At 39.4% G+C, this 26,768-nt stretch overlaps 1 protein-coding gene across 2 annotated transcripts; it reads right to left on the minus strand.

The window, feature by feature from the left end:
• Window positions 1–456: 456 nt before the first annotated feature.
• Window positions 457–26,414, minus strand: LOC120449124 (serine/threonine-protein kinase BRSK2). Of its 2 annotated transcripts, none has more exons than XM_044006060.1 (17): window positions 26,302–26,414; window positions 24,780–24,964; window positions 11,239–11,749; window positions 10,620–10,714; window positions 9,037–9,263; window positions 8,813–8,963; window positions 6,818–7,033; window positions 6,172–6,371; window positions 5,882–6,106; window positions 5,375–5,814; window positions 4,890–5,048; window positions 4,658–4,824; window positions 4,482–4,586; window positions 4,347–4,422; window positions 4,113–4,285; window positions 3,925–4,055; window positions 457–3,665 (listed from the first exon to the last, which is right to left on the minus strand). In XM_044006060.1, exons 3-17 carry the CDS (start codon window positions 11,324–11,326, stop codon window positions 3,581–3,583), a joined length of 2,538 nt encoding a protein of 845 aa, XP_043861995.1. In that variant the 5' UTR covers window positions 11,327–11,749; window positions 24,780–24,964; window positions 26,302–26,414; the 3' UTR covers window positions 457–3,580. The 2 variants fall into 2 exon arrangements, with proteins under 2 accessions (XP_043861995.1, XP_043861994.1); XM_044006059.1 differs by having other exon boundaries at window positions 5,327–5,814.
• Window positions 26,415–26,768: the final 354 nt, after the last annotated feature.

Here is a 26,768-nt window from a genome sequence, read left to right on the forward strand (position 1 = left end):
GGACGGATGCGCAATCCGGTTAACAAAATTGCTGAGAAATTGGACGATTTTAGTGAGCAAGCTCTATTAAAATTTAAATTAAACACAAATACAGATAACAGCTCTTTGATATATAATTTATGTGCTTCTAAATAGAATATATAAGAAGCTTTAACAAGAAGCATAATATAGTAAAACCAAAAACAAAACAAATATATTATAAATTAATTAAATTAACAAATCAGTTTCTTTTTTTGACACTGTAAAATAAAACTTAATAATAAAAGCAATTTCGATTGCAACCAATAAAAAAATGTCAAACAACAAAATGAAATAATGTAAACCATAGCTGTCTTTCATAAAATTAAGCATACGACCCATAGGCCATACAGAATTTTCCATTCGGAGCATTTAAAAAAGCCTTAGTTATTATTTGAAATATTAATTTTATTTTTAAATTGCAATTACAATCTGTTGTTGTTTGCTTGTCTGTTCACGGTTTGTTTTTATGCTAAGTGGTATTTTATTTGTATTTATATATATTTCACACATTTTCTTGCAAACAATATCAATAATTCTTTTAACCTAATAACAGATGCCATTTTGTTTGTTTGTTTGTTCTTTTTTTGTTTTGTTTTGGTTTAGTTGTTTCCCTTACACTTGTTGGTTCTAATATTTATCTCTTGTATGGTTCGATCTCGGCCTGGCTACGATTCATCCACCTCAGACGCGATTCCTCAAGCTTAAAATTAAATTACAAAATACAATCATTCAACTTACATATATCCGAAGATACAAAACAAAGCGCACAATGCAGTATTTAACTTAGCCGTAATCACTTGCAGAACTAATTACAATATTACAATATTATGTTGAAACGCAGAGGAAAACGAAAACAACAACGTAAAAAGCGTAGTACAATACACAACATTACCCTCTAAATGTATTTTAATAAGTATGCGAATCGTTTATTTTGTAATGAGTAATAAACATTCTCCATTGCACTACATTTGCATCTGAAGTAAAGCGCTTGCTTTGGTGTATAATGCGTGTATATGTATATATATCGGGGTGTATATATATACTATAGATAGAAATATGTATACGTTGCATATAAAATTATCTCGGCGCAAATATTCGCTGCTCAATGCACAAGGCGAAGCAGTTAAAATGAGTTAGTTGGGTTTGGTGGTGATTATGTTTTTGAGAAGAGCGCGAAAGATTGGTTGATCATCTAGTATAGGCTTCAGTTAAGGTAAAAAGGTAGGCGTGGCATAATGCAGCATTGAGTATTAGGTGTTTGGATTGGAGTCCTTATAAAGCAATTGTCGTTCTACTTTTCCTCGTAGCCACGATTGGAGTTTAGTTTGCAGAGCGTTTAGTAATGCTTAGGTGTAGTGTTATTAGGTTTTAGTATCGAGTGAAAAATATGATCTTTACATTTCTTATGGTACAATCTTGGTGATGAAATGTAACTTGTATTAAATGCGCTTGTATGTAAATATATATGGATGTACGAATGCAGGTGAGGCATATAGATGTATACTTCGTATATGTTGGGTATGCTGGTAGGACTTTGTTCTTGTATATGAAAGTAAATACAGAATACAATATGATCGTGGTGTATATGATATATGCATGTATAAATATATGAATGCCATCTCTTCAAGTCGGTGAGCTTAATTTTGAATGTGTGTTCAGCTTAAATGCGTTTCTTCTTGAGTATTTTCCATATGATGAGCGATAAATAATTTGATGTATTTGATAGTTAATGCTAGAAAGTAATTTCATTTCAATATTATTGCATGATTCTTGTTTGAGTTCGTTCTCGTGTGTGTTTTTTGCAAGTACTGATTCAATACTTTTTAATAGGTATATTTAATATTTATTATGTATGTTTTACGCGACCTTAACTCGGTTTATCATTAAGCATTTATTAACTTGTCGTAATTTGTCGTTTAATATTTGTTCTAATCACGTTTTAGTATCGCTTCATACTTTCCCTCTGACTATTTTGATATTGCTGTCATACACAGTTTCAGTATAGATCTATATCCTTTTACACGTTACAAACAATATTCAGTTGTCCCTTACATTCTTATCCAGTAGATTCCACAAATTGCTGAGGTGCATCTACATTGTTGTTAGCTTTAAGTGGATAAATGGACGGTTTTTTGTTTGGATTTCATTAGCTTTATGTCGATTTCTTAAGTCTTTTAGTTTCAAATCATCGTATGCGGTATATAAAGAACTCTGATTGGCTTGGGTGGTGCTACAAAAGAATCTATAAACTATGAAAAGTAAGGTAGGGAAGGATTCAATGTGATTGTTAGTGGGGTTGCCATGCGAAACACGTCGTACACTGAGAGAAAGACTATCGTAGGTCGCCAATAGCATTGCGACTTGTGCATTCTTGGACAGCTTGTTTGCTCTACTTGCTTTTCAATAAAAAATATACCACCTCCAATTGAATTTCTCTCCTAGGTTTTTTTGTCTATAATGCAACCCAGCAATTTGTACAATCCCCGACTCCTTCTATACATAGATATATATTTCGTCCCAATCGATTTATACAAGTATCGGTTAAGAAAGCTTTATTTCATGCCCATGCAAAATATATTGTTTCTGGTAATTAATGTCATTACTTTAATGTTTTGTGTATGCTTTATTAGGCATGTGCTGTGTCGTTTTAGTAATTCGGTGTCTTATATACATTTTATATTTTTGTTTTCATTCTTTCCTATCAATATCTGTTGAGTTTATCTACCGCACAACACTCTTTTGATCGTCATATATGCATGTCTGAAGTTCGAAAGTTGACGCGTTTTGCTTAGTATTTTGTTATTAGGAAAAATAGTTTGCGTTTTCCGTTCTGCTTCGTCGGTTCTTGTTTTTATGGCTAGCAAAATAGTTTTATCGATTTGGTTTGTTAGAAAAAACAGCAACGCTAAGGTAATGCAAAAGTTATCTTGTTGTTTTTTGTTTCTTGTTTGTTACTTTAGTTAGTATTTAAAGATCAGTGCATTTGCGTAATATCCTTTATACACTCTATACAAATCGTCAGAGAATTTTCTTGAGTAGCAATCCTCATTTGCGTAGCTAAATACGAGGCCTAGTCTAGGTAAAGAAAATGACTAGAATAACTGGTTCGACTTAGGCTAGTGGTAACTTGATTTTTTGTATATTTTTACACGGTGTTTATATTTGCAAGCTTTTTAGGCGCGGCGGCAACAATGTCCCTCAAAAGAACATATACAAAAAGTCAATAAAAAATGAACAATTGATAGAAAATCAAGTTCGATAAAAGCTAGAGCAGCTAGCAAAGTTCTGTTCATTCGATCGGCATTCAAAAGTTCAGATTCGTTACATATGCTATTTCTTATAAATTCCACTATTATTGCTTTGGTATATTATTTGGATTTTCGTGTGTGTTTTACTTAGTTTGAAGATCTCTGGCTGATGGTACTCTAGAAAAAATACTGTTTGAGTGGCTGATTCGTTTCTAGTTGGTTTGCAATATTTGTTTGCGTTGGTTGCTCACTAGTGCCATATCGAAACAAATGTCCTTCAGAAAAATGTAACTAAATCAGAGAAATAATTCTCATGCGATTGCACTACCGGACATCGTTGTCGCCTGACGCTCACTCTGCAGCTCGCGGTTGCGTTCGTGCTCAGCGGTCTCAGAACTGGAAGAAATGGGAAACAAGCAATTAATATATTTGTAATATTATAATAATCACATATTAAGGGCATGTTAGGGCCAATAAAAATAAATTTGGTTATATTTGATTGATGCCGAAAAGTACTGACACTTTAACAGCTTATATTAACGAGTCTACCATTGCGAGTACTATTTTACAAGTTTCTTTTAGAAAATTATCCGAAGTCCGGCAAACAATATATAGTTCTCTTGGTTTTGCAAATATTAAAGTACGATCTGCTTACTTGGATCGCACAGCAATTGGACTTCCGGGAATGTCAACTGGATTGGCATTATTGTTGTTGGTGGTCGAGGCCCGACGTCCATTGCCCGACTTGTACGAGAATATGGAATCGTTCTCCATATCGTTTTCAATCTAAATAAAATGCAGTTAGTTTAACGATCTGATTAATCGCTCTTTAAGGGACCTTACCACCTGTCGCTTGTACGATAACCTCTCGCTGGACACCGATCCGCAGGAGGAGCTCTCCGAGACCGCCTGGGTCACGCTGGTCACCGTTGGCGGACTACTGGGACCTGGGAATCGCTTGGAACACACCTGGGACTGGATGTGCTCGCATATGCGCCGAAAACGCCGAATGTTACCTGTACAAACAAGCAGTTCAATAAGACTGTATACATAGTTTAGTAAAGACGTATTGATTACCTGACAGCAGCGTGAATGTCAATGCAAACAGCATATCTGCTATGTCCCCTTGCTTGCAAATGGCGCTGATGTCGACCTGAAATTATACATATACTATTAGCACACTGTATTCCTACTGATAGTTTTTAAACTCACCTGGAACTTTACATGGCGCTGGAACATGACAGGTCCATTGCCATTCCGCTTGTACTCCACCCGAAACGAGGTGGGCGACACCACACTATGAGATAGTTCGGCCATCTATAGGAAACAAATACTCGCAGTTAATATGGGAATGAATCATTTTATCAATCATTTAGATAGCTACTTACGGATAGAAATGCGTGTATCAAATGCGCCTTTACAGTGGCAATGGGCTTGCCCTTGACCAAAATTGTAAAGGTTTCATCCTTCTCGGTTGTTATGAGATTTCCAAACCAGGAGCGCTTTGTAAGCTCTGGCGAAGATTCGGGCGTCAAGTGCACCTCATCGGCAGAAACTGTGAAAAGATATTTGAACAAAAGTTATTTCTATTGTTATTCTTCATAAATTTAGTTCACCTACCCTGCATTTTTCTGCGATGGAACCGCGGACTTCCCAAGAAACTGTTTTTGATGTTTGTCAGTCGCGTCTTCCACAACTGACCACCGGGTGTATGGCAAGGAGATCCGGGCATTCCCGGACTGCTGTTGTTAATCATGGGCGAACCATTGGGATTCACAACTGTACGTGAGAAATGTAAAGATTATTCCAGACCATCGTTACACAGAAATCGTGATATCAGTTATATAACCGATGTGTCTTATGGTTCAGTTGATACTTTCAAGCTTATATTATAGATAAAAATGTAAATTTTACTTATGAAGCACTTGAAAATACAAAAATAGCCATTACAGATCGGTTCTTAGAACATGAAACAAGATCAATTACTTCTTGATGTATACTGATCTTCTTTCTGTACTAGTTTGCTATTTTAGGGGAACTACGGGGCATGCACACACCACTATTCGAATCTGGATCGTGGAACATACTAATGGCAATGGTCGGACCTGAGTTGGCACGGTGGTGCACCGACGGCGAGGCAGAAGTGGATCCGCTCGAGTTGCCGCCCGGACTGCCCGGCGGTATGCCGCAATCGCCTCGCTCCCTTGGTGATCCTCCGCCGCGCTCCTGACGCAGTGAATCCCTCCGCTCGATCCGCGGCTCCCGCACCACCACCACATCGCCCTCGATGCTCTTCTGCGAACTGTGCGACGGTGTCCGGCTGACGGAGGAGTGGTGTCCGGATCGATCCCGATCCCCGTATGTGGAGTGCCGGGTGCCCGCCGCCGGGGAAGATGGTCGGGATATGGCATTCGCCTGCTGCTGCGCCGAACTCATCGGAGAGTTGCAGCGCGTGGGACTGTGATATGAGGAGCTCCGCACCGACGAGGAAACAGTTGTGGGCGATCGACGTTGGTGGTTCCGGGTGCTGCTGTACGATCGGAAACTGAACAAAAACCATAAATAAGTTAGTCAGGATTCTAAAAAGTTGTGCTATAAATTAGAACACTCACTTAAAGGCCTGTCGTCTTGGCGTGAGCGGTGAACCTTCCGATATCTGTCCATAGCTGGGTGCATTGGTGCCATTGATGCGACACGTGTCCAGGCGTTTACGCGGCGGATCCACTGCATCCAGTTCGCTACGGGACTTTTGCGCTATCTCATCATCATCCTCCAGCGCAGGTCGCCTTCGTTTGCGCTCGAGCAGCAGGAAATATATGACCTTCTCCGTATTGTGACTGTTGAGTAAAACGATAAAGTTACATAAAATCCGTAATTAAATATTAAAGACCTTCAAACTCACCTAGCACTGAGCAGCTCCTGGATGAGTTTTTCCTTCTCTTTGAAACAGCCCAGCGAGCAAATCGCGTTCAACACATCCGGATCCACCGCGGTGGCTGTGGGAATAACGTGTGTTTGCACCACCTCCATCATCGGCAGCTCCAGCTCCAGCTCTCCTTTGCCACCAGCTGTGACCCACGGATGGCGGTTGATTTCAGCCAGCTGGACGCGGTCGGAAATGAAGCAAAAACGAGTTGAGGGGAGGCAGTCCAAAGGGGGTGGGTGAAAGAGTGAGAACGTGGTGACCCAAAAACCAACAATCGCTGTGAGGGTGGCTCCCAAAATGACTCACCACCCACACTCAAAAAAAAAAACACGCAACAGGCTAATATATTTAAATTAGCTTTAAAAACAGACTATTCTTTTTCGAGACTTTAACAAGGAAATAATTCTTTAAAGTTTGAATTATAAAATAGCTCAGGTCTACAGAGTTAAAACCGTTTTGACGAATTTTATTGCACTCTCTGATATAAAAATAGTAAGAAAAACAATTAACGATGGTTTAGAGGTAAATCAACATTTTTTCAAGTGCACCAAGTTTGGGAATTGACATTGTCGGATCAGATCACCAATGCATTTCGGGTGTGAGTGTGGTGGGGATGACTCACCGTGAGCCGCCGGTCCGGATTGACCTCAATCATGCCGCGCAGCAGACTCTGGCAGTCCGGCGGCACGAAGTGCGGTATGTGAAAGACGCCGCGCTTGACTTTCTCCAGCAGCTGGCGCAAGTTGTCGTCATCGAAGGGCAACGCACCCACCAGGAGGGCGTAGAGAATGACCCCACAGGACCAGACATCCGCCTTGCGGCCATCGTACTTCTCGCCCTGGAAAAATAATAATGGGGGAAAATGCGAAATCAGAAATTGAGACATTTCCAAGACGAGCGTTTGTTTGCTTGTTTGGATATTCGGTTTATGGTTGCTTTCAGCTTGATTATTTTGAAATTCGATTGGCCTTTGTGCGTGGCCCCAACCCGTTATCCCTTTTTTATCGAACCGCATTCGTATGGGATTGCCATAATCCCCGTCCGAATGCTTACTAATTTAAAAAGTTTTCTATTTAAAGACGGACGGGGGTGGTCTGTTCAACTCGTTGACGTCCATCGACGTGTCCATCAAATGCCAAGTTTGCCCCACTCCGACGAATCGTGGTTTTCCTAGGGGACGGTCATTGACTTGGCAGGTAAGTGGGACACTGACTCGTAGTTTGTTGCCCACTACAATGTGTAATTGTAGCACGATTGTAAATAACTGGCCACTTAATGCGAGATATTTAAGCCTTGAAGCACGAAGGAGTGTTTTTTTTAATGATTCTAAAAATATTTCATCAGCTTTGTAACCTTAAGAATAATAGTAATTTCTATTACCTAGCTTTTTACTTACAATCTTTCAATACTCTATTAACTTGCTTAGTTTATTTTAAAGAAAAAGTCTGATGAATGAAAATCAATAAACCTTAAGTTTTCTACAAAAACCTCGTATGTTCCCCGTCATAAACCAAAGCTCACCCATTACTCATAAACACTTTCCAATTACAGCTAGTCTCGAAACTCCAATTTGTAAGATTATAAGTCTGGTGTACGCTCGATTACCCAAACCCAGTTTGGTTTGTCGGTAACCCAGCCACAACCACCTCCCAAAGATTGATAAACGACCACTTATGTGATTGAGCACATGGGCTTTCCACGCAATGTTCCCCTACAAATTGTCAAGGTTTTTCCCTTACAGTGCAGATTTGGTTAGCAGCCATCAATTAGAAGTTGCGAGGGAACTACCCGTCCGCACTGAGCTCCGACTGTTGAATATTTATAAAAGAACATATATGTATGTGCAGATAAGCTAAACATCACGTACCGAGCTAGATTTATAACCAGAGACTGAACGAGGAGATATTTTAAAATTCCCCTTATGAATTTATTACGAGTGCAGGAGCTATAAAGATTCGCCAGAAGCTGCAGCAGCTTCTGCTTAAAGGATATGATGCAGGGTACACTAAGAAAATTTCTAAATTACTTTCCATTCTTTATTAAGGCTTCAGCCTGTCTCTAGGGTCGCAAAATTTGATAAAGTCTCCTTCCTAATTAAAACGTAAGAAACAATTTAGAAGCTACTTTAGGGGCAAAGTATATTGCTGCTTACTTTCATTTTAAAACGTTGTATAGCAATAAGTGAAAGTTATTCTTTAAATTGAAGGTTGCTGGAAAGTAAAATAACTGATTTGTAACTCGCAATAAAATGCTTCTCTGGAGAACCTAAGGAGCTCTTTTATCCTTAGCGGAAAGTCGAACACTTTAAGGGGGAATCGCAACTTTTTGCTAGCTGTTCAGAACGCAATGCATCCCGAGATGGGAAATCATATGCGCACATGACGTGCATTTGCATAGAAGGGAGCTGACGAAATTTGCATAGGAAAGCGACTCCAGGAGCCGCCTCCACCAACTTTCTGCACAGTTGAAGGCACCGCTGCTGCATCTGAAAATGTGCTAAAAAGTTCGCCTTGATTGACGTTTATGCGTTTGCCGCACTCGGGCGGCTTGGGGGATGAGAGGAGAAGAAGCTGCCTGGGCTGGCAATCTTTTGGCCATTTTTCACTGGGAGACTTACCCGTATGACCTCTGGACACGCGTAGTGTGGGCTGCCGCAGGAGGTCTCCAACATGCTGCCAGCTGGCTGCAGGGAAGCCATCCCAAAGTCCGCTATCTTAATGTTATTCTTCTCGTCCAGCAGCAGGTTCTCCGGCTTCAAGTCCCGATGGCTGAAACGCAAAAACGCATAATAAATCCAATATTGATTGCCGTTTGGGAGGGAAGTTTTCAACAGGGACTTACCAAATCGAATGCGAGTGACAGAAATCCAGGGCGGAGATGATTTGCCTGAAGAACTTGCGCGCTTCCTTCGGCGTCAATCGACCCTTCTTCACCAGGTAATCGAAGAGCTCTCCGCCGGATACATGCTCCAATATCAAATACAAATACTTCTTGTTCTCGTACACATCGCTCAGGCCAAGGACGTGTGGATGATCGATTAGTTTCATTATGGCGATTTCACGCTCGACCTTTGCATGGAGAGGAGAGTGGAGCACACAAGCGATTTTAATCGACTTATCGACAATGTTGCCAGGTTCCTCGTAAATCCCCATACCAACACTCGGAGAAAAAATCAATCAAATATAACTGAACAATAATAAAAGAAAAACCATCGTAATGACTTTATAAAGAGTATTGAAAAGCTTAAGTAGCAGACATGGTAAAGAAATAATATTAAAGCAATATCTTTTGAAAACTGATCTGAATTCCCAAGTATTTTGAAAAGTGCACCTATCCTTAGAATGCATTCAAAGTGCCTGGTGCTTGGCCGACCATAATAGCCCATTGTTGTCCTCCGGATGGCGTCCGATTTCTCATTGCGTGTCCCGACCAGCTGGCCCTGCAACATGGGCACCACACGCAATCATCGGCGGTTCTTTATCCTCATTTGCACCCCTCGACCTCACCTTGCATTTCGATTGTGCTACATGTCTGAGCTTCTCTCACCCCAAAAACTCCACCCCAAAGGCGGAGGGCAGTCAATTCTGTTTTACTTTGTTGTCGCACGCACTAATTTGTCCCATGTCCTTTCAGTGTCCTACAAAAAAATGCACCACATTTTCGGTAGACATGGAACAGTGGTTGTGAGTGGGGTAACCTTTCCCTGATTCTATTATGACAGCAGAGAAAAGATAAATAGTTGAGCTTTACTCTGACTTTTATTGGAAGTGAATGAATGGCGGCGGGTCTGGGAATGAATGAAATCTATTTAGAGTGTTTGACACGCATTATAATGGACGTGGGACGTTCTCGAATATGGCAGAAAATCGATAGAGAATGAATGAATATTTACCACAGATAATTTCCGAACATTTAAATGATAATGGATATTTGTGTACGAGTAGCTTTTTTTATTAAAACCCTAAAGCACAAACACAAAAATATGAAAAATTGTAAGTCCCGCTAAAGATGGAAAGTATCCTTTTGACTTTCCCTGACTTTGGCACAAAGATCCGAAGCCCATGGAAGCCGCAAGCCTGTTAAATCCCCAAAAGCAATTCCCTTTCCCTATCATGTCATATAAGACCAAAAGTCCAAATGGCTGTAAGTTTGACTGCAATACTAGATCTCCGAATCCGCCCTTCATACAGCGCCAAAAACACGGAACACTTCCATGGAGGAGGGCAATAAAACAACGAACCACAAAACAAATTTTATTGTCACAGTTTTTTATGACCCGTACGCCAGGAGAAGACAAACAAGAAGTAAGTAAGAAATAGAAGAGGAAAACGAAAAACAAAATCATAAACTGCGGGAAAACATTAAACCGATGCCAGCGAAACTTTTCATCGAGTTGTGACCTTCGACCCCGCAAAACCACTCACCTTCATTAGCACCGATTCGCTGAGTTTTTCGCGATTGATTATTTTAATCGCAACCTTCTTGCCAATCACACAATGCACGCCCAACTTGACGAGACCTGCGAAACAATAAGAATAAGTTAGAAATCGTAATTGCGATTACTTTTGCGACAACTGCAGGTATTCCTAAGTGGTTTCCAAGTTTTAGTAGGAAAAGGGTAATTTCAGTTGGGGAAAACCCCTAGAATGGCTAATTGCTTTACCTTTATGAGTGACTTTAATCGATAAAGCAATCAAAAAAGCAATTCAATTGCATATTGTTTTACAATGACATTATTTATGTACATGCTTTTTAATTAATGTTTTTATTTTATTATATTTAAATGCCTCTGATGATTTTATAACAGTTTAACATTGGAGACAGTTTATTTTCACTAAAACATTTGTCAGATATGATGGATGTCGAGTAAGCTGCTTTAGGTTTTCGAATAGTTATTGCAGACTCAAGTGCAATTACAGTAAATAAGTCTCGAGTGAACAGCCACTCCGCCTAATAAAATGCAATGATAGTTTCACCCGATGCAGCCACCACCTAGTACACCACTTAGTATCCCGTAAAAGGAAAGAGTTTTCCTGCACTTACCCGTTTGACCCTTGCCGAGGGTTTTCTCCAGGCGATAGGGCCCCACAAATTGGCAATTCTCCGCCGTGACATTGTTCTCCTTCTGCATTTTGTTGGCCGTCGCTTCGACTTCGACTTCGTCCTGCGTCCTGTCGTCCTGCGCCCTGCGTCCTTGGCGCCCGCTGCCTGGGGCTCCTGGGTGTTAGCTGTTAGCTGTTTGCGGCTGGCAGCGTCAGCTGACTCCTGGCCATGTACTCCTGTGCTCCGCCTGGCCCCACTCGCCTCCTCGCCGCCTTGCCCCCTTGCCACGCCTACCAACTTTGTTGTCGCATAGCTGCAAGTGAGTGTGGCTATTGGTGTGGGTATGGGTATGGGTATGGGTGTGAGGTCCTTTAATTACTTTTGTTCGACAAAAAGTTTTATTGCGATTGTTAAGAATTCCTTTTTGCAGTTTGCAAATGATGCAGCGTTTAATTAACTTTTGCCTATAATTGTACTGCTATTTCCACATGACTTCATCACAAAATACTGCCTGCAATAAAAAAGAGAGAAGGAGACAGAGCGATGGTGAGAAAGAGAGAGAGAGAGACAGAGAGAGTTAGTAAGGTCAATGTGATTACCAATGAATATTTATGTTCCCCCTTGACCAAACTGAATTTTTAATTGAAATAAATGGAAACTAACTATGTTGCCGGATAACGATGTTCGTGAGGTAGTGTGTATTTTAGTTAGTCAGGTGTTCTAATTAAAACCCTCCAGCTGTGCCTGTGTGTTTGCTTCTGCTCTTGGCCATTTCAGGAGAGAATTTATGACTCCGACAGCTTCCTGCGAACAGGAAAACCATCTCACACACACACATAATCAGGTGAGAAGCACATATATTTTAGTGTCTGTTGGTTAATTTAAATTTCGTAATAATCTCTACCCTTTCAAGTGTTTCGTTTTCAATTACTTGGCCATTACGTTTAATTAAAGGTACACATTCTGTTTATAGTAGATGTTCATGCGGTAAAGGGATTACTATTTCTGTAATTATGAGAAACCTAAACAGATGGAATTTTTGATTGTTGGTGCTTAATGGATTGTTTAACTGATAAGCCTAGAAGCAGCTCAAAAGATAATCTGTATCTCAGTATTATTGCGGTTTTGTGGCATTGTTTATTCTAGACATAAAGAGATTTTTTTGGAGCGACTAAAACTATTAAATAGATACTGATCACTACCATTATATAAAAGCATCTGAAATGTAATTAAATCAACTACAAGCATTAAAGCAATCAGTGAAATTAAATAACAATATCCCAAATTAGCACAATTACGTGTTTTTGCCAAACTCAATTAATAAAGTACACTGTTGACTTCATTGTTTTACCGAGTTAACCCTTTAGGACGAACTGGTTTAGAGCCACCATTTTTAGGGTCAAGAAAGGCAGACAAAGAGATAGAAATAATTTCTGGGAATTTTTCTTCGGCAATTCTCACTTTTCAATCTGCTGCTGGCCGTGGAGTAAAACGAAATCGTTTAAAAATTTCATTAGAAAAGCACTAAAGCATCCATAGAAGCAACAACAATTGCTCAACGGGGCGTGTTGGCATAAAAAGCGAGCATAAAACTTGGCCAACGCAGACTGCCTGAAAGATGGCCAAGAACAAAGGCCACCCAAAGATAGAAAGCCAGGGATTCGTACTGTACAGTGGACGAGGGGGCAGGTAAGCTTTATATTCAGATGCTGACGCAGTCACTGATAATTCACCGAGATGACGTTGAAGTGCCAAGTCCTGGGACGGGTTTGAATGAGACGCCAAACTGACAGGACGATGGATGCTTACGCGCTCAAATTGAAAAATAAGTGCACATCAAAATGGAACAGTGCGCAAATGTGGATACACAAAGAGGAATATACATAAGCTTTGGTAGCCATTTTTTTATTTACTTTTGCTTTAATATTATCACTGGAATTACCTTGAAATGCCCATTACAACCAATTCAAAATATTTACCCTTATATATTCACAAATATCTATTTATATCCATTTTATACATAGAGCCAATATTTAATAAATATTACCATTAAATTAGTTTTTAAAAAACGATAAATGACCTTAATTTTAAGAATCCATATAACACTTTGACATATTTAAGACATTTTCATTTCATAAAATTTTTTTTCAAAAACTGAACTTTTTATTTTCTCTGGGCTTTACGAAGAGTTCATGGGTGTTAAGGGTGCGGTTCTGGTTTGCCCCTAACATTAAGGTTAAACGGGCAGCAGATGGTGGCTTTTACGCAGGAAGCGCAGGAAGGAAGGATGCTAACAAGCCTACCGCCAAGTCCTTTCCCTTCCGCCCGAAACAATAAGAAAACTTTCACTGGCACCAGCACACCCCTATACACTTACACACGCACACCCCGCCATCCTGACATCCTTTAACCCCGCGCCCCTCCCCCTGCTGTTCCGCTAACCTAATTTGAAAAATGCGCTAAAAGTTTAGAACTGACATTGTTTGGCAAGTGCCAACAGAAAAAATAGCGCCAAGATAAGGCCAAATTGAAGCCACGAATGGTGGATACTTCGCATAACTTAAAGTTTTCATTTGCATGTACTTTGGCGATTTTATCACTCTGCAGGAATTTCCATTCTGTGTGATGTAAGTATTTTGCTAGGCAGTTTTCCTTAGTGAAGTAAAATGACTTCCTTTTATCAATGGCTAGAAAACATAAGTGACTTTAAATCAATAGTTCTCAATTCTTGTGCCATGATAACAAGCTGTTATCCGAAAAGTATGCTATGATTCTTGCATTTCGCGGTATTTGAGGAAAACCGTCTCATCAAAGGAAACCTAATGAAATAAGCAAAGTGCTTGTTCACATAGGCGCAGCAAGTATAAAAGGGGCGTGGCTGCCAACTGCCATAAACAAGTCATCGTCATGGGTCGCCTTTTTCAGATTTTTCTGAAGCCTTTGCACTTGGGGCTGCGGCAAAATGTCGACACAAGGTTTATATATAAACATACCATTTTATTTATATATATATGTCTGTACGGATCTGAATAAGTTTGCGTTTGTGCGCGTGCAATAAAAATCATAAGCAAAACGTTTAGAGCATTTGGCGTTGATTTTGGCCTAGCCACGGGAAATTTATGCTTTTAGGTCGTGGCAACTAGGAGAAATACACAAGGCAAAAAAGAAAGCGGAACGAGAAGGGGAAGAGCAAAAGTTATTGAGGCAGGAAGGAGAAAATGGAGACGACCGTTATTGATGTAGGCCCAAAAAGACCAAAGGATCTGACCAACTTTTATGGCTCCATGCCCCAATAAAACGACATCAACCATAATTAAGCGATTTGCAAACAATGCACAGCCATATAAGGGCAATGAATAGTGCCCAGATATATCGAAGCTCGAGATGACTTGATTTCGCATAAATTACTTAATGGCAAACATAAGGAAATTGAGACAATGTGTGTTGAAATCGGTCGATGTTCGATTAATTAGCAAAATACTTTGACAACAAGTCATATCTAAAGTGTCACTGCATTTATGCTAAATTTATAATCAAATATATAATCTACATATGTACATATGTATAATCTACATAAAAAACTGTTTGCTTGAAACGTCACATTAGATAAGTAAAAATTTTAGTTATTAAAAATCTATTATCATTAGGGCTACTCATTAGCATATCAATTAACAATCAAAGTTATTTCTGCAACTAATTAAACTTTCTACTCATATTTCATAGGCCAAAATCAAACCCCCAATTAGCAATTATACAAGCCTTTTCTAGTTTTCCTCGAATTTACATCTTATTAATGTTCACTCAACGGTTTCAAAAACAATTAACAAGCTGAGCCTCAAAACGCAGCTGCCAGATGCTGCCCTATTTCCATGTTCATTAGCCATCTCGCACAATTAACCCCGAGGGGCCACGAGCACCGGAAAATAAGGAGTTTTCCGTAGGCAAATGTGTTATCTAACCAGCAGCAAGATGGAATAAAAAAGCAAGCAAAAATGACTTTGATTTCTCTGGCGAGCCCCATCCACATTTGCATACATCTGGATGAAAGCTCGAGGGCTAAATTGCCTTTTGCAGCCGAGCCGAGAAAAGACCCCAAAGTTTAACCAACTTTATTTCGGTTCGAAGGGGAGGTGGTGCCATCTAAGAGCCAGAAAAACTCAATTTCAAAAACGACAGTCAATAAACGCACCCAGCTCACACGCACATATCTGAAAGGGTCTGTAAAATTCACTGGAGCAGTATGCCAGTCAACGTGGCGTATGAGTGTTTTGGTTTCGCCCTCAACCCGGCGTTTTTAAAGTGCAATCAATAAAATGCTTTTGAGTTGTGAAAATTGTGCGTAAGTGGCTTTTCATCATCATGGCCCCCTTCTGACAAGAGTTTCGTGAGGAGGCGAATTGAGGAAATTCTGAAACAGCAGCAGAAACCAAATGAGGAACAGCAAAAGGGCGTTGCTGCCAAGAGAATAACGAGAGCTCGTGCACAGTGGAAAGGGTGGAAAAATGGGAAAATCTATACCTATATTATTTGTAGCCTGTCATCTGGCCATTCAAGAACATTTTTTAAGTAAAGTTACCATATAACTTTACTGTATTTATAACAGATTATACACAGAACAATATATATTTACAAAATTAGACATTAAAATGTTCTGAAATTTTAAAATAGCTAGATATATACTTTTGTAACTTAAATAGTCCTCTAAATAAGTCCTCTTTGCCATACTTTACTTGTTTTCTAAGCGATTTAGTTTACTCTCGCTCTATTGACTCCTTTATAAATTCAAAATTATTTATATAAGCGTTGGCCACGGTGCCACTTTGAGCCTCCGTCGTGATGGCTCCTCAACACGATTTCTCGTTGAATGCCTGTTATTGCATCCGTTCCTGTTTGTGATGTTTCCCCGACACCATGTTTAATCAGAATCAGACACCGTCAGGAGCGGCGTTGTTGGCAATCATGGGGAAACAGGACTGCAACAGCTGGCTCCACATTCATCAACTAATTGCAATTATGTGGAAAATTAAAATCAATATTTAACTAACTTCCGCCCCTCGGATGCTCCACACGAGTGCTGTTGTCATTTGACACTGTCATTTAACATTGATTTCCACTTTTCATGTCGGATCGCATCTGCAGTGTCCTCAGCAGCAAACAATTTTTAGTTTTCCGATAATTTTTCGATTGAATTCCTTGAATAATTTATTTGCATAACAGCAACAAATGAAAAAATATAAGACTTAATTAAATATTTGGAAAATTTGTTTTAAAAACACTTTTTGCTAAGCTGACTGAATGTGGTCGGACATTCGAAGAATTTTATTATTAAATCAGAAAATATTTCTGAGCTCGCCATTTCATAAAGGAAATGTAACATTTTTAAATCATTTTGGATACATTTAAATAATTATTTTTTTATATATATATTTTATAGACTTATCATTTTGGACCAATTACTTAAAAGTGATACAAAGAAATTAACCCACCTCCTAAGAATACTAAATGAAAACAATGTCAAAAAACATCAACAACAAAAGAGCTTTCCATTCCTTTAGATGTCTTTCAAGAACTAAACAAACTAGCTTAAGTTTGTCAATTAATCATTTATAGAGAAAATCAATCAGAGCATTCAATGAATTTGTCACTTTGTTAGAATAGCCACCACAAGTTGGTAAATACTTTTCTTCTCCGAAAACAAACAAGTTCAGGGAGAATCAACTGCTTGAACGGAGAAAACAAAAACAGAGCCAAAAAACCAAAAGACAAAGCCCTCTTTAAACCGGATACGTCAACTTTAAGCTTGCAGATTTTCAGCTGTATGGAAATGAGGAATGAAACCGTTTCCTTTCATTATTAAATAATATCCAGTGTGGAGGGGCCGATGTAAAGCTACTTACATGCAAAGCTTGGCTAATAAACCGCTCAGATCAATACGCAAAATGCAAAAGAAGCAAACGAGGAAAAAACCTTTAACCAGACTCCAGTTAACTGTTCAAAAACCCGCAGTTAGCTTAACAGCAAAAATTCGATTAAAAGCAACCAAAAACTAACACAGCTGCCGGAGGAGAAGGCGGCTCCTATTTGAGGCTGCAGGACCTGGACCAGCACAAATTAACTCGATTCGATAGGGCCAAAAAGCCAAAGGCATCCACAGCAGCTGTTCCTGTTCACAGCAACAGGAACAAACAGCAAACAGGCACAGAGAAAAAAAAGGGCACATCGAAGAAGGAAATCTACGATTAACATTCGAATAACTAAGTTCAAGAATAAATAAAATTTAAAAAGTTCCACCTATTGGTTAAGATTCAGTAGTAGATTCTTACAATCTATATCAAGTTATTGATGAATAAAAATTGGAATGCAGGCATTTTCTCTAAGTGAACGGTGTTGGTTGCCAGTTTTGCTCATCTTTTTGCGAAACCAGCATCGAATCAAGTTTGTATTTGCCTACGGAGTGTCCACCTCTCGTCCTCGAAAATTGCCAGTTTATTTGCCCTGCCTTTTGGCAGGACGATTTCGATTACCGAACACACACACCACTGACTAACCTGGCCGGAAACTAAAAAGATGAAATGATTAAGGTCGCAATTAGATGGCTAACATCCGCACTGAACTCCAGCCTGACCGTTTTCAATCCCCCGAGCGGCAAAAAATTCAATTATTTCTTGGAAAAAAATGAATGCAAAGCCAGCCAAATAAAATGCAAACGCGAAAATTTGGGGAAAATTGAAAATTGGCATCGGTATAAAAGAGAATAGTGAATGGAATAGCTGGAAATGGCAGGGACTATGAAAAAACTCAATTAAAAACGAAGACTAAAAACGCCGCATAGTAGATTGTTCAATTTAATCAAGAAAGATTGCTATGGATAAGGATGATGTAGTTAAACGGACTTTAAGTCCAAGGATGTCCTATATTCTAACCATATTGCTCAATAGTTTTTTTAAAAACTGAAATACTGACAGACTGTTGCTTTTTAAAAATCAGTTGAAATAGAATAAGTATCCAAAAAGAATCCAATGATTATTCTCGAATTACCAAAAAATCATGACTCATCAGTATTTCACGTAAGACAATTTATTAAGCTTTGATTGAAGACCCACAGAAGCTATGAGGAGTGTGGGAAACGCTCGTAAAACTTCCACCCTTATTTCGGTCACACTTAAAGGAAACTCCCCCGCAAAGTGTTTTTCTTACAAAATATGGAAATCAAGTTTAGTTGTACAAATAATTCACAACAGGAAAAAAGAGCAACAAAACGTAGACCAAACAACAACAATCTAAAAAAACAGGGCGAAAAACAAGCAGGGCATTTTTCAATTTTTCGCGTCAAACAGCCACCCCTCCAACCTCCGATATCCTCGCCCCTTGCCCGTGGGGCAAACAATCCGGACTCCTGAATCCACAATCCGGGGAACAAGATCTCAGGACATGAGCACGGACTTGGCAAAGCCCGCATTTGTTTGCCAAAGCCACGGGCTCTCGCCAGCCATCACCTCCATCACCTCCATAACCTCCAGCTGCTCCAATTCTCCAAAGCTCCACTGCTCCGCTCCAGCCCGCTTAGAATTCAATTAGGGAGTGCGGGGTGCAGGAGGAGCAGGAGTTGTATGGACACTCAAAAAAATAGAAGAGTGTATTTCCAACGAATTGGATATTTGTCCAAACATCTAAGCAAAAAATCTTGTGGTTTTTAAGCAAAAAGTATAAATATTAGCTCCCATAATAAGATTCATTCGGAATTCAATTGAATAAGATTCAAATAAGTAACATGTATAAAAAGAATATGTTAATTGTATTTATTAAGTACCGAATTAGTTCTACACAAAGTTTCTTTAGCGGCTAAGATAACATAATAACTTATCATTTTACATCTGCAAGTTTCTGTAAACATTTGATATCGAATAGTATAGGTTCTAACATATAGAGTTTTTGATTTGAAGTACTCTAGACTATAATAATTTGGTAATTTCATTGAACTACTTAACTTCACATTTCAACTTTATAAATGCAACGACTGTGAATCTATTATTGCAATTCAATAAAAAAAATATTAACTTCCTTCTGACAACAAAATTCCGCAAACCAATTTTCTTTTGCTTATAAACAGATCTAAAGAAAACAATTTATTTGTCATTAAGTGCAAATCTGAAAATAACATTTTGTTTATGATATTATTTAAAGCATCCACAACATAACTTTTTTTGAGTGATTCTGCCGCTCTTCTAAAAAAAGAACGAGAAACGCGTATATTTCGTGGTTTTGCCACCGCACTTAATTCAATTCTCATTTACTCAGTTATGCATGCGTGATGCCGGCGCCACGCCCTCCAGCCGCCTCTTTTGCCCAAGGATGCTGGCCTGGCCAATTTGCGGTTCCCAGCCTCTCGTTATTTTGTTGCCTTGGCACAATTTGTTTCCTTTTTTCACCGCGCCAGGACGAGCGTGTTTACGCCTTTCGCGCGGCCACTTTGACGTTTTAATTCGCCGGCACTTTGGGTGTGTTTAATGCAATTTCTCGGTGAGATTGACTGGATCCAACAGGCCCATCTGGTGGCTGGTATTGCACTTCAGATGCGGCTTAATTGGAGACAGTCGACAAAACTTTTCAATTAGAACTAATGATGTTAGGGGCAACTGCCGTGGGCAGATAAAAACAATGTGGGAGAAAACTGAGAAAATTGCACTTGTCGCTGCGGTGGGTGAAATTATTTTGCCAATTACAACTGCAATTTTTGCACAAATGAAAATCTTTCTGACAGACAACTGAAATATGCAAATTAAATTTATGACTCGACATTCCTCGAGGCAAAAAGTGCCAACTGTGAAATACAATTCTGGTGTTGCATACTGTTGGTAGGAAAAACGGAGCTACAATGACCTCAAAACTACAACGAGGCAAGATCCAGCCTTTAATGGCAGGCTTAGGGCTTAAAGTACAAATAAACGGATATTCGGCTCCTTTGCTGTCAAGGATTTTGCATTCTGGTGTTGGATTTTGTGTCACATTTGTGTAACGTGTATTTCTGCCTTTCTTTCTCTGCACTTTTTGGCAGCCTGAGCCATCGCATTAGGGCTAAGCAGATGGCTCGAACCCGAGCCGACTGATGGAGTCTCTGATGTAAGCCCAGTTTTGTATAATTGATGACATCCGAGCGGGACCGCACAAGCAGGTCAAGGCAGGTGGCTGGGGGCTCATCCAAGGCCAGTTGGGCACGTCTTGCAGGCAAGTGAGCCCTTAAATTGCCCACTCTTAATTTCGTTGGGAATAAGTCTTTGAAGTTTTGCATTTGAATAAAGGGGAAATTTCTATAATTCCTCGATGTAAAATACGAACTATTGCGAAATGAGTTCAATAATACATACATACATTTATTTGTATTTTATTCGTACGATTCTAAATGGCCTTCCAAATAAACTCAAAAAAGATACTATATATGAGATATGCAAATAAATGTAATTATCTTTTGCTGAGGCTAACACACTAGACTTGCCCTTGAAGCAGAAAACTATTTCGCAGCTCGCAGATAACCAATTTCACACCAATGCCAGATAGAATTCCCCTCGGTTAGTCCTGAAGAAAAAAATCGATTTCGGGGCCATTGGATGGGGATGGCTTCGGCTCCACCGCTCATTCTGGCTCCACTCGTGCAGGCAATAAAGCGTTCCCAGGACCCATAATATTTGCCCAAATGTTTCGGTCCCTGCATCGGAAAACCCTTCAACGGATACTGGCTAAACCTATGACAACAACTAGAAAAACAAGCGGACACACATTCCCTTTGCAGAAATTTATGCGGTCGCTCGCATAAACAAATTTCAACTTTCAAACAAGCCGAGCAAAAATTGCAAGGTGGCGCAAGCTGAATAACCAATTCGATTTTGCCATATGCAATGTAAATCCTCCACGGATTTAAAGAGGACGTACGTAGGGACATGCGGCACATGTTCCAGGCTCAGAAGTTGAAGGAAAAAATGTGGAAGAAACGGAAAAAAACGTTTGCATATGCTTTAATCAAAGGCAGTGACGTACGGGAATGTGGTTCATTCTTAAAAACGTTGCCAGGATTCCGGAGAGGGTTATCGCGGGTTGGGGCAGCGGGGTCTGGGGTCTGGGGCTTGGGGCTGCGAGAGAGGGCTTCCTCCAGAAACGGAACTGTTGACAAAGCCATGCGGGTAGCTGCTCAGCAAGGATTGCCAATGGACATTTGTGATTGTCCGCTGGCAAGTCCGGCGCACGCGCAAGGGTTAATCCAAAGAGAACGGAGAGAGCTTCGCGACTCTTTCTCTGCTCTGCCGCCCTTTCTGCGGCTTACACGCCCCACTGGGTGGTTGCTGTGCTCTCGGCAGGGTTGCTTTTGACATTTTGTTTGCCATGTGCCCCACTGTAAGACAACTGTGCACTGGGAAAAATAAGAACTATCGAAAAAGAAAAAGTTTTGACAGCATTCAAAGAATATTGAATAAATATGAATATTGAATATTATAAATACTACTTCGATCTATAGCTTATCTCAAAATTGTTACCCTGTAAGGAAATCTGCAACATAAATGTAAAGCATTTTCTTGTCCATTTAAACAAAGGACATGGAACAATTGTCCTGTTTTTGAAATAAGTGAATTTCTCAATGCTTTAACCAATGCTTAAGTATAAGTACGTACCTCAAGCTTTAAAATTTTAACGAACCATTTCTAAAAGTATGTATTTACCTTGTTTATTTATTTAAGGCATTCAATTCAATTTATTTTGAGAGATCCATCAAAATAATAATTTCTTGCAGTGCACCCTCCCCGCAGCCCCATTTGCACCCAGCAACCCCTCGTTTCTTGGTTGCCGCTTATAGCTTTTTAATTGCAAATAGGAACGGTTAACATTTTTGTTTACGTTTATTAAACTAATTGGATGAGGCAATGCCACTGCATAGTTTACATCCTGGTCACCTGGCCTTTGTTGGGGATTTTCGGGCTGCAGAAACTACCGCCCACGTTTAGGGTACTCCCGACTTTGTCTACAGCGGTAATCCCCCGGGTCATTAAGGCGTCTACGTGTCTGCAACGGCAGCATCGCAGGATGCTTCCAGCCAGGACATTGTCGCCTGCCGATTGTCGCATGTTTTATTCAGTTCTGCGATGTTCTCCTCATCGCCGCCATCAAGTTGTAAATATTGAACAACACCAACAACAGTGGCGGGGGAACAACAACCGAGGACAGAAATCCTCCGGAAGCCAAAATGGTGCTCATATTTTAAGATGCTGCATTTTTGATCTGACGCGACAGTTTTTCTTATTGCCCAAGACGAAGGACACCTTAATTGTTGGCTGCGAAAAGGATGAAAGCCAAAGTGCTGGGGAAGCTTAAGCTGCAAGAACCCCTGGGAAATGTCATTGGAAGAAATGGAAAAGGAAACAAAAATGGAAATATAAAAAAAGGAAAAGAAATTGTAATAAAATAGAGATACAATTTGAGTTAGAAACAGAGATGGCAACGTAGATAGGAAAGATAAAATTATACGAAAGCCACTGGAGCTTAACATTTGGCATTTCTATCGATAAGCCAACTTGTCCGCCGTGTATCTGTGAGATATGAAGGACTTTCCTGGTCTTGCGTTTGATTGATAAAAACTTTTACTTTGCCTGATGAAAAGTTTGCAAGTTGTAAGCGCAAAGTTCCAAAGAATATGTCATAAGCAAGTTACATGAAATGTAGCACAAATGTTGCATTACAGAAGATTTGACATTTACTTTCGTCTGACAGTTGCGAAATTACCAACAATAATTTATTTTGAATAAATGCTTTCCCAAGCGAAATAATTGTTGGTACTTTAGCATATGTACATTTTAAACTAATTGTTCGTGAATTTTTTGAACGCGAAATTCAATAAATTTTAGATAACATTCTATTTACCCTTGCTCCCTAAAAACAATGTCCTGCCATTTATCGACTTTTTATTGTTGCATGGATTTTTTTTTTGGTACGCCATAGAGTAGAGTAGTTCATTAGGGCAGTGCAATGTTGACAACAACATTTTGAGGGTTGAACTTGGCTATAAATACGAAACTATAATGCTCACAAAGGAAACTAAGCTGACAAAAACAGACAACAAGACAGGGGATCACGGCTTGGGGTTGGAAATGGAAATGTTTATGAACTCACGTTCCTAAGTATTTCTGGATAGATGACGTCATTGCCGGAAAATATGATTGCAAATTATTGGGGATACTTGACGTAGGTACACAAAAGCATGACATCAATCAATATCGAGTATTTATCATCATCTTTACTCGGCAATCCGCCGCCCCGTTTGTATATCAATATTTTGAGCGAGGACAATTTGATAACGAAGACGTTTAGCCATTTGCAGGGCCAACTTCTTCAGGCCCACAAGTGTCTCCTTCATTTTCCGTACCGCCCCATCTCGTCCCACCCCCTTCTTGCCCCTTGATTAATGCCCTTACTGTCAGGGCAAACACCTCAAGTGCCCATTGAGGCCCCGGCTCCTCTGCCACCTTTCTCGAAGCTCGCAGGTGAGCACTCGTAAAACTCAAAAGCCACATCCGCCCGCCATATTAAATTCTGCAATTCAACTTCATTTTCGTGCAGAAACAAAAAACTGTCTATAAATACTGTTAAATGAGTGAGTTGAAGTCTCCTGCGTACAAGGACACTGAGGGAAAAGATACCATCTAAAGCAGATTGCGTCCTAACATGCTAAGGTTGAATATTTAAGCACTTGTCCTTAAATTATCCCACACTTTAGTAATGCACTATTTTGAATTTTGAATTAGAGAATTTATGAAAAATATTTGTTTTTCTTTCAAATAAACGCCCCAAACCCGTTTGTCTAAAAATTCGTAATTAAATTATGGTAAACCTAAAAAGTCCGAAATTATTCTATATTTTAAAACTTTTCCTTAACACTTTTTTTTCGCAGTATGTGTGTAGCCATACGTAGTTGCGGTTGATTGTGGCTTCCCCCTGAAATAATTGTGGGTGTATGGGTGTTTGGGTGTTTGTGTGTGCGGACGCACGGATGGATGGTTCGATGTTGTTTCCCAGTTGTTTTTGGTTGAAAATCGATAGAAACAAAAAATCCATAAAAACAAAACAGTAACAAACGAAAAAAAATGCGAAACATGCATAATATCGTAGGAAAATATGTGGTCTCTGTGCGCCAACTATAGGAACTAAGCACTGATATAAATATGGAGTTTAAACATTTATAAGCCACTGTTTTTTATGCTCTATGCTTAAAAACTCATTAATATTTTAAAATTTGATAAAATGAATATTAATTGTAAGGATTCGCAAACACAAATGAACACCTGAATTTGTGCGGGACAGGAAATCCTTTAGAATACTTTGTTTTATACCAATTAATGTATCGATATTTTTGAATTTGTTTTATATATAAAAATATAAAGGTTTAGACGCAAATAATATAGTTTAAACTTGGTTTGGTGCTCAACAATCCCCTTAAACAAATCGGTAGCAATATGGCAAGAATGCAAACCTGCTATGGATAATGTATGGGCTCTACGTACCAACTATTTCCGCTCGGGTGTAAAATTTCAGAGGCTTTCGGCCTTATACAAATCACTTCCGGGATGAAGCGTTCACGTTGTTGCACCCACAGTGCACACATACAGGCACTCACTGCCGCTCACACACACACTGACAGCTGGCCACGAGACACCAACACACGGCCACAATCGCCTACACCTACGCACTATGGGGAATTTGACCTGTTTTTTTGGCATAAATGTATTTTTTAAAGTGTTTCAAATTTTGAAATTTTTTTTTTTAACATATTAAGAATTGATCAAAGATTTATAATCTGTAACGCAAATGTTAAATTAACAGTCCACTGTTAAAATTAACAGCTGTAAAGTCAGCTGTTGCAAACACAAAGCACATGCCATCGGAGAGCTTCTTTTTTTAGTGCTTACTAAAATTAATATTTCTTGAACCACAAGGCCTAAACCCGTCAAATTTGAAATGAATACTCATTCTTGAGGTGTGTACTATGTGTTTCTACTAATATGTTGCTTAGTTCGTGCGCGTAAACTTAACAATTTGTATATTTATCAAGTGATGTTCTCGTCCAACTTTCAAAATAAAATTTCAACTTTGAATAGAGTTTTAAAAAATTGTTCAAATTTGTTTAGTAAGTGTGTTAGTCCATGCTGTAGAGTGATTAATTCCCTATTTAGAACACATAGGTTTCATTTGCGAATTTTTGCGACTTTTCGCGAAAATTAAATTATTAGGTAGCAACCTCTCAATTTTCAATGCGGCCCTCCTAGAAGCGTGGCGCACGCATTGTTGGGCATATCGACGACAGTCTTCTTGAAATTAATCAAGGTAACTTATGGCATGTTTCATAACACTTTTATGCATAAATGAAAAATAAAAATAAATAAATAAATGAAATAAAAAGCTTTATAATACCCGGCCTGGACGGAAGGCAAGGCCCGTTGAACATCATATGAAAACTACTACTGAAACGGCTCTGGCCTTATGACGAACAAAAATGAAAAATAAAAATTTCTTATTTTTCAACGTTAAAATAGATACTGAAGAATATATTGGGTAGAAAAAAAAAAAATCGTAAAGATAGGGGGGCGGGGGGCTGATGTGGGCGGTTGTTCGAAGGCGGCGACACGCCCACTTTGCCAAATTGATTGTAAAGGTGTGTATAAGAATAGACAAAAAAATTATCATCGTATCTTAAATATTTTACGAGATATTAATTTATGCCAAAAAAACATGTCGAATTCCCCATAGTGCTACGTAGACACAAACACACCCACTCTCACGCAAAAGGAAGAGGAGCTGCAACCTCTGCTTTTCCTTTGTATTTGACAAAAAACACTTTTCGTTTATTTCGTTGGACCGCTCCTTAATTATATAATTTTGTTTCACTCAAATGCACTTTACGATTTAACGCAATTGGCGCACATTCGTCGCATGATTTGCATAAACATTTTACTGATTTTTCCCACAGCACACACACACGAGCGCCTTCTGTGACGTACGCACTATCGCACACACACACTGGCGTACTATTTTTCTCCTTATTTTTTGGTTGCCTATAATCGCGCTGCCGTTTACAGTTGGAAATGGTGTTCCAACTAAAGTAGTGCTTGTCCGTTCTTTTTTGGCCACGGCAAACGTTGTCTACAAACTGAATGATTTTATGGAGCGAGGCTTGTGAAAAGCCGCGCTCTGCTGTATAACTGTAAAAAGCGTGCCGTGCCAAAAGGAAGAGAGCGCTCTCTGAGAGAAAGCACGTCCCATGTTTTCTGTTGTTGTTGCTGCTGCCGTGGTGGTAGTTTCGCGGCCACAGGGTGACTTCCGCACGCCGCGTTTACCCTGTAGAAGAGACTACATGCGCGAGGCACAGTGGACTAATTCGAGTCATGGTTTGCAATGCATATAACATTGTTATTTGTTAACTGTTGTCAACAAATTGTAATATTTGTATATTAGATTTATTTACTAAGTCGAAAAGCTCCAACACAAATGGCTTA

Source organism: Drosophila santomea, chromosome 3L (genome assembly GCF_016746245.2).
Source record: "Drosophila santomea strain STO CAGO 1482 chromosome 3L, Prin_Dsan_1.1, whole genome shotgun sequence".
NCBI lineage: Eukaryota > Metazoa > Arthropoda > Insecta > Diptera > Drosophilidae > Drosophila > Drosophila santomea.